Here is a 9,125-nt window from a genome sequence, read left to right on the forward strand (position 1 = left end):
AATTCAGCTGGAACTGAAGCTGAGGTCGAAGCTCGTAAAGCTCACGCGGGAAAACATGAATCACCCCCGAACAGGAGTTTAAAGTGTCCTCCCGGAGCGGTCGTTACCTTGGTCGGTGTACATGGGGGGCAGGTGGTGCTGGTAGTACTGCGGCGGTATGTCTCCCGGGCTCACTGGGGGGTAGAAGGAGTGGGAGTTGGGGATGAAGTGCGGGTGGGTCAGGTAGGGCGGCAGGTGGTGCGTGGGGGACAGGGCCGGGGAGTAGGAGGGAGGGTAGCACTCCGGACTCTGCGGGGTCACCACCACCCGTCGGACCCCTGTGGTGTCCTCCAGAACCTGCGGAGAAGAGCGGACGGCGTCACAGTGGGAGCGGGGGCGGGGTGAGAAGCGGAGGTGGGATTCTACTCGACAGGTGTTCAGATCGTTGGTTTGAAAATGCAACAGAGGCAAAAGGACGACCAGGTTTGTGTACAGTTTTTCAACCCGATTTAGACGTCAAGCAATTATCAACACACTTTTTAAACGTTTTAAGGGTGAAGAAAAGACAATGGGTTTATACTTTTATTTTGTACAAGCTGAAGTTACAGAGTAAGATTGAAAAGGTTTGGAGACTTTGGACAGAGGTTAGAGCTAATCCAAAGGTTCAGAGAAAGACCATTTTACAGATGTTGTAGAGAAGTACATGGTGTGAGAATAGTGTCATTGTTGTGGGTGATTACGGATGGCGCAATTATCCGGCCATTCCAATAGTGACCATTTTAGAAGCAAAAATGCGTTAATTCAGTTCAATCTATGCGTTAAAAAAGTAACGCCGAATGTAAAAAGCGTTTGAATCTGACTGTTTGTGTTAACTGACATATTATTACAAGTGTATCATTAACTTATTAACTTTATGTCATTGTTCGGACAGTTCTATTTGATAAAGCTAGTCACGTACAAGAGGAATTGTGATCTACTTGACGAATTGAAAAAGAAAAAATTAAGTATTTTACTGTTGTTTGGTGTCAGAAATGTTTCTTCTCACAATAATCGTACCAATATCAATCAAATTTGAAATTGTGACATCCTTACATGTAATTGGATACATGCAGGATAGTGAGGTTAAATACTGCAAAATATGTGCATAAAAGCAGTAACATTTCCATGGAGACAAGCGGGTGGAAGGCCGTCCCGCAAGAAATGTTGCAAAGTGCCCCTTTAAAACATTTCTATGCATCAAAATTAATACATACATAAAATAAGTTAAGTGTCATAAGTTGTGTAGTAAGTGTATAGTCCGGAAAATACGGTACTTCACGTGTTTAGACTCGTTAGTTTGACCACCAACAGATCAACCGTAACAAACATGAACAATACATGTAACTTTGGATGATACAATATTTGATTCAACTGCATAATATATTTGTAATTGATTCTGCCGGGTTATAAAGCCTTAACATCCTAAATCATGTTGTTTCCGTGACAGCCCCTACGCCACAATACATCTTTCCCACTTGTATTTTGAAGTTGTTTTGATGAGAAATCCCTTTACAATGCGTCCGCACTTCAAAAACAATGATCAAAGCTTCAGATTACCACAGACTCGCTGCATACATCTACAGAGGAGCACCCAGACCCAGACGCACATTCCTCCTATTCACTTTGACACAGCCACATACCAGGCCCAGGGCAAACAGGCTCCCCGGGGAGAGGGGCAGTAGTCCTCCCGTCCCAACAACAACATGGCACCACCACACAACACCAGGCCATGCCAAATTACACCAAATAATACCAAACAACACAACATAGAACCAATACAGCAATGATACAGAGGATGTCAAAATGTATGTTTGGATAAGTATGAGGAAAATCATTGCAGTTTTATAATATGTTGGAAAAGACTCTTGTATACCGTATTTTCCGGACTATAAGTGGCACCGGAGTATAAGTTGCATCAGCCAAAACATGCATAATAGAGAAGAAAAAAACATATATAAGTCGCACGGGAGTATGAGTATAAGTATAAGTATATAAGTATAAATATAAGTATAAGTCGCACCCCGGCCAAAACTATGAAAAAAGGTGCAACTTATAGTCCTGAAAATACGGTACATGTAATGAAATGGGGATAAGAGTACTTCATGGTACTGTGTGATGATAATTTAATGAATTATCAATGAATGAAAAAATACATAACATAATGCACTCAAATAAAATGAACAGAAATTTTGGGGTCAAATATCTTCATAAATCCGACTTTCATCTAAAATCAGATGGATATTTAAATGTTAAAGTTATTGCTGTAAAATCACTAGTAACTTATTAGAATTTCTCTTCAAATGTTTATTATTCATATATTAGAGTATAATATTTAATCAAATTTGGATGATAACAAAATAGAACTAAATGTATTATAAAGTATTTGTAAGTTACTACTACCACTACTACCAGTGCTCTCATTTTCAGTATTACCGCCACTCCTAAGACCACCACATTTACTACTATTATTAAGAACTACATATTTTCTTCAGTTGTAACATATCTTGTTTTTAAAGAATCTATAATTGTCTGAAGTAACGCAGGTTATTGTCCATGTGTTGTGCACCATTTCCCATAATACAATGCACTAACGACGTCACACTTCGGACTATTACTGAACACTGTCCTCGGATGTGAGACGACATGTGTCACTTTGGAATCCACTGTGTCCGTGTGCGCGTCCTGCAGTGACAGTGACATACAGGTCACATCCACGTCATAGCGGGATTTTGCTCTCGTTTCCCTGTAAACACGGTTGTTTTTCTGCAGAAGTTTAAAGAAATAGGGGCCACACTGGGGGCCTCCTCTCCTCACCCACTCCCCTTTAGGAACAGCTCTTTCTCCCTCTCGCTTTTCTACCCCCTCCCTCCCTATTATGTCGAACTCTTTCTGCTTGTTGTGTTTTCACTGTTGATCCACATGTCACCCCCGCCAGTTCTGTGTGTGGCCTATTTTCACATAGTGGCCTATTTTCACATAGTGGCCTATTTTCACATAGTGGTGCCAAAATGCATAACAATTCTTCTTTAGATTTTCTCAATTAACTTTGATTAATCATATATTTTACAGTTTTAAGAGTGTTTTTAACGATAATTAAGGATCACTTCCAAATCTGTCCCATCGATTCCCTTCTTTTTGTTGTAAATTGATGTGATGTAAAAAAGTGAAATACTTTTAACTTGTTATTTAGTGCCAGAATACCAAAGAGCATGTGTACCAAAAAGTGTATTGCATAAACGGTTATTTTACACAGACTTTTTTAAATACATTATCAACAAAGTAAAGATTGAAATACGGTGACTGAAGGCTTCTAGATATATAATACTTACAAATAAAGTCAATTATTGATGAAAAACTGAAATTACGTGATCTTTTTTTTTACATTTTGATTTAATAATGCCACTATCTTTGGTACAAAACGTTTTTTCATGATAGAGTCCAGATAACGCAGTCAACCAGTCTCGATTAGTTGATTAATTGTTGCTACTCTACACAGAAGTAGTAGTAGCAGTACATTTGGAGTACTTCTTCCATTCCCACAATATACAGTAATTACAGAACGGTTCGCTAATGATAAACTGTATGTAAACTGCTTTTATGTGCCAACAGGGTGCTCTTACGTAAATAAAGCCAATAATAAAAACCCATCGCTCATTGCTGCAGATTTGGCCCGCCTCTCGTCCCGTAGTTTCTCCAAAACAACCGCCCCGCGCTCACCCCCCCCCCAGCGCCCGTCTCCCCTATTGGCCCGTTTACATAAGAGTGACAGCGATTCCCGCTTGCTGTTGGCCTGGTCACTCCTCACACACCCACACACACAAAGACAACACAAACACACAACCCACTGTGAGGCAATGACCGGCTGTGCACTGACACCGGACTTAAGCAGAACGACTTTCAGCAGCTGTTTAAATAAGGATATATTTGGAAGATAATGTAACTTAATTAAAATGATAAAAATCTTTCTACGGCGGAATGGTTATAGTATTTTTAGAAGCTGTAGTAGTAGTAGTAGTAATAGTAGTAGTAGTAGTAGTAGTTGTAGTAGTAGTAGTAGCAATATTAGAAGTGGAAAACATAGAAGTTGTACCACTATCATCACAAATAAATTATAACATTATTAATCTATTAAAGAAACAGAACTTCTAACAGCTGTTTAAATAAGGATATATTTGTAAGATAATGTAACTTAATTAAAATGATAAAAATCTTTCTACGGGGGAATGGTTATAGTATTTTTAGTAGTAGTAGTAGTAGTAGTAGTAGTAGTAGTAGTAGTAGTAGTAGTAGTAGTAGTAGTAGTAGTAGTAGTAGTAGTAGTAGTAGTAGTAGTAGTAGTAGTAGTAGTAGTAGTCTTTGTTGTAGTAGCAATATTAGTAGTGGAAAACATAGAAGTTGTACCACAATAATCACAAATAAATAATTCTAACACTATTAATATATGAAAGAAACAGAACTTCTAAAAGAAACAGAAATTGTAACTTCTTTGGAAGATAATGTAACTTAATTAAAATCTTTCTACAGGGTATTTTTAGTCGCTGTAGTAGTAGTAGTAGTAGTAGTAGTAGTTGTAGAAGCAATATTAGGAGTGGAAAACATAAAAGTTCCACTATTATCACAAAGAATAAACTATTAATCTATGGAAGAAAAATGATGTATTTGTAAGATAATGCTACTTAATTAAAATGATAAAAATCTTTCTACAGGGGAATGGTTATAGTATTTTTAGTCGCTGTAGTAGCTGTAGTAGTAGTAGTACTGTAGTAGTTGTAGTAGTTGTAGTAGCAATATTAGTAGTGGAAAACATAGAAGTTCCACTATCATCACAAATAAATGATGACACTATGAAAGAAACAGAACTTGTACTAATCGATAATATGGATTTGTTTTGGCTCATCTGGCCATGTCATGCACAAATGCAGAAAAGCCAGAGCGTGCCGTCCAGCTGAAGAGTGTGCTTGTTCTCTTCAGGGGTAAGTTACGTCTCATCGATGATCATTTAATGGGCAGGAGGGGGGATTACACAACTGTCATTGTAAAAGGGCTTTATTGTGGGAGATATTTAACTCCTCATAACTCAATTACCTCGAGTGCCAAAGCAAATAAACACAGTTACTGGTACTAACTGGATTGAGTGGATGAATACGGCTGAAAAACATTGTTCCATTGTTCTGTGTGTCGATAACAGTCAATTATTCAAAACCAGAGGGGCAGAGGGAATAGGTTTACTTAGTTTAGTTAAATGAGTCATATTCTGCTAAATCCGCTTTTCTGTGCTTTCATAACAGTGGTCCCCCAACATTAGCTAAGTTTTATTTTGTGTTTTGAGTAATCAAATACATCATGGTCCTGTATTCAAGGCTCAAATACTAGAGAAATGTTGGTATCAAACTGAAGAAAGTTCATAGAGTTTCTTATGCTCTGGAACCTGCCTGACTGAGGGATTCCACACACATCTTTACATGTTTTTCATTTTAAAAGAATGTCTATTTTCCAGCCTCCAGTCTCATTCCCAGTCCGTCCTGAATTCTTTGTTCATTGTCCTGGTCTAGTCAAGGTTTTGTTCCAGGTTTAGTCCCGGTTTCGAAGCGATTTTGATGTGATGCGAGTGCAAGTGTGATAGCAGCCTTATTTGAACCCACATGGGAAATTCCTTCTCTCCATCTGACCCTACGGACCCCCCTCTCCGAATCTTAAGCCAGGATCTTGGGGAGCCCCTCGCTGGAGGATTAGCCTCTTGTGCATGTTTAAGTCGATGGGGGAAAACAACGGAGACACAAGGAACATCTCAACTCAACTCGAACATTAAAGGTCCCACATAGTATCAAACGTGGAACCTTGTATTGAACGATCTTTATCTTTTAAATAGTTTACTTTACTATAGGGATGTCACGGTTTACAATTTTAGGGGTCCAATTGTTATTGTGAGAAGAAACATCACGATTAAAGTATGTAAGTATTTGTGATTAGTGATTGACAGCATGACAAACAGTGAAATCCTTCATTTTCTTGAATTCCCGTTGTCTAATACCGTTCTTCTAGTCTGAGCCTACCTTTATGAAAACAAACATTCTTTCTTACTTGTAGGTTTATTTTTTATTGGACGACAGACTAAATTTAAATTACTGCAGTTTCTAAAATTGTCACGATTGGTATTGTTGATTTCTTTTAGTTCTTCTCTCTATATATTGTGAGCTGAATCATCGCGATAATAATCTTTACATTTCGACTGCACCATGGTGTTATTATTGGGTTAGGTGTTAGCCAAAGTTGCAGTATTTGTACACGAGTGCTCCATACTTTCCTCCGTACTCCCGAGCCACATACTGACCTGTGAGATGTATCCTGGCGGGACGTGGATGGGGGGGATTGAGCCGTTCGGAGACATCATGGGAACCTCTGCAGGACCTGGGGGCGCAAGAAACACTTCATTTAATTGGACGGCTTTGAGTCAAGTCAAGTCTCATTCACACACATCAATCAACAGGGTGCATGCTGGGAAAAAATGCCACTGACTTGTCTAAAGGGGAGGGCATCGACTGTGGCCCCGCTGTGCACCACTGGCTCCGAGTCCCCTCCTTATCCCAACGTATTAATACCCCCTATACATATATTATAATCCGTCACTTTAAGGAAAGAAATTAGCTGCTTAAATAATGCTCTATTTGTACAAAGGGCAGACGTATTCAGCCCTTGTAGTTGGAGATTTCTAATACCACAAAGAGAGAAGAAAGAAGGAAGGCTAAAAGACTAAGCTGATTGGACTTAAGACGAACAAACTGTTTATTTTTTAGTAATCTGATATAAGCTGTTATAATAACGTAAGGGACCACACCTAAATGTGTAGCTGCTGAATATCAGTTTGAAACAGGATTTGGAAGATGTATGTATTTGTTTGTTGTAGAATGTTACTGTAATTTCTGATCAGACATTCAGTTTGTTTAATACTGTAAAGTAAGAATCTAATAATTCTATTCTGTTCTCTGTCAAACTGGGCTGTGAAACTCGTGCGGCGCTTTTTGAAACGAGAATAGCAACTGCAATTGTAACCATTAAATTCGCCCTTCTGATCCAATTGCAAATAATCGAATGGCCCTGTTATTGTTCGTTCTCCGAGCCCATTAACAAGAGCAAAAGCAGAGAACATACACTCAGGTCTAGCGTTTTTCAACTTGTTTCAGTCACGGCGGCAGACATTCAATCAAAAGTTTTCCAAATGACACCAAATGTTTAAAAAATTGGTGTAAATAATTCCTGTGTCATTGTCTGGCTCTTTGGATTCTGCAAGTGGTTGTTCCAGTGTCTTTTCTGGTTCAAAAGTTTGCTCGGGACACTCCAAAAGGATCAAATCACTACATTAAACGATAGTGTGATACAGTAAACTCAAATAGGACCAACTAGTGTTCGCCAGCACACGGCTCCAGGAGAATATACAGACTATCAACTATCACAAATGCAATACTTTGTCATTTAGACTAATCCACACAAAAGAGTATCACACACATGGGACACCCTTCTCTTAAGACAACACCTTAATGACACCTTTACAAATACAACATTCAAACTAGAACACAATAAACTTTCATTGACTTCCAAATACATTTATCATACGAGACTGAGGCACCAAACTTAAATGTATGGGCCATATGTTAAGTACAGGGCAGAGAGGTCTATACAGCTGTACAAAAGCATCTGGCTGTAACAATGTCCACATTTATCCCAAACATGATGATGGATGTCTGCAGTTTCTCAGGAAAATATCGGGCAGAATATATAGAATGTATAATAGAATTAGCAGATTTCGAAATGGTATTGACTTTTCCAACGAGCATATCTCCTGAAGTGCCTCTTTTCCTCCCGCATTAGTCAGTGACGGAGGTCTTGCTGCTGCTGCTAAAGTCATTGGGACCCCGTTGGACCCCCGGGCAGGCCCCAGAATAAATCACACTGCACTCTCACAGACGCGCACAAATATTTCCTTACCGATTACGCACCTCATCACAATCCTCCATCTTATAGTCCACTCCAAAGTCAGCACAGCATACTGTATGTATACGTGTACATATTTTACTCACAAAAACGTATTTATTCCTCCACAAAGCTCCTTTACTTTTTTTGGCGTAATATATGCCCAGGTATATATTTACTTTTTTCCTCAAGTGATGAAAAGAAGTTCTATGACGACCTCTACTAATGAATTATTGTCATTGACCGTTGATTCTGTGCAAGAACTGACAGCAAACTAAACTAAAGAAAATGTAACGAGCCAATGTAACCTTTATTTTTGCCAAACGCATCAGGAAGTGCATTTGGCTTTAAACACCTAATTCCAGCTACAAAATACTGCACACTTGGATACCATTTATTTGCCATGTCGACCCAGAAAAATAAACTTTAATATGACCTTGAACCTAGATTTCGTTGCCAATGATCCAGACCATTAGCTGCGTTTGGTTCATTACTCACCTCATTCATCACTTCCTGTTTCCTTCATCTTAAACTTACTCACTCCATCCATCCCCTCCGTCCTCCCTCTCTCTCTCTCTACATTGCATCTTTTCTTCTTGCCGTCCCGACCCCTCGTCGGTCGGCCCGAAAACAAGCCGGTACAGTAAACACTCCTACGCAGGTCGGGCCAAAGTCTGCATTTAGCAATCCTGACTGAGTAATCCTGGGTTCGCATAGAGGCGCCTCAGTCCTGCCACGCTCGCGCAGAGGCCGGAGGATACAAGCCGTCTTTGAGAGCTGACGAGTGAGGCGAGTGCGGCGCTTCGAAAACCGCTTTCCGTCTGACCCTCGTCGTCCGTCCCACAAACAGAAAACCAGTGTATCTTCGTATACAGTACCGCGTAAGTCTAAGGTTGATTCATGCAGCGATGGAAAGTTATACATTTATACCACAAATAGGCTCACATGACGACGAACTCCCCAAAGCGACAGGGTCCGGGAGTGTAAAATTAGTACGCATTCTCTTCATCGATGCTTCTTGAGGATTTATAATTGCATGATGTACCAAAAGGGATGGAAAGATAACAATTTAACAGAAAGCAGCAGAAATTTCACAGGGATTTGATTCAACTATGATTAGCAAATGTGTGCAAATAAAC

General features: G+C 39.5%; 1 protein-coding gene across 2 annotated transcripts in view; it reads right to left on the reverse strand.

The window, feature by feature from the left end:
• fndc3ba (fibronectin type III domain containing 3Ba) overlaps positions 1–8,644 on the reverse strand; it is a 74,062-nt gene extending 65,418 nt beyond the window's left edge. Inside the window, exons 1-3 of one of the 2 annotated variants that reach the window (XM_072459769.1) lie at positions 8,485–8,644; positions 6,350–6,426; positions 108–336 (exon numbers count right to left, since the gene is read on the reverse strand). In XM_072459769.1, the coding sequence (XP_072315870.1) occupies positions 108–336; positions 6,350–6,409 (289 nt within the window). In that variant the 5' untranslated portion in view covers positions 6,410–6,426; positions 8,485–8,644. The remainder of the gene's footprint in view (positions 1–107; positions 337–6,349; positions 6,427–8,484) is intronic. The other variant, XM_072459770.1, reaches the window with a different exon arrangement.
• Between the last annotated feature and the right edge of the window lie 481 nt (positions 8,645–9,125).

The sequence above is a fragment of the Eucyclogobius newberryi genome, unplaced genomic scaffold, assembly GCF_026437365.1.
Source record: "Eucyclogobius newberryi isolate DKJ021-1_F unplaced genomic scaffold, fEucNew1.0.hap1 SCAF_274, whole genome shotgun sequence".
Lineage (NCBI taxonomy): Eukaryota > Metazoa > Chordata > Actinopteri > Gobiiformes > Gobiidae > Eucyclogobius > Eucyclogobius newberryi.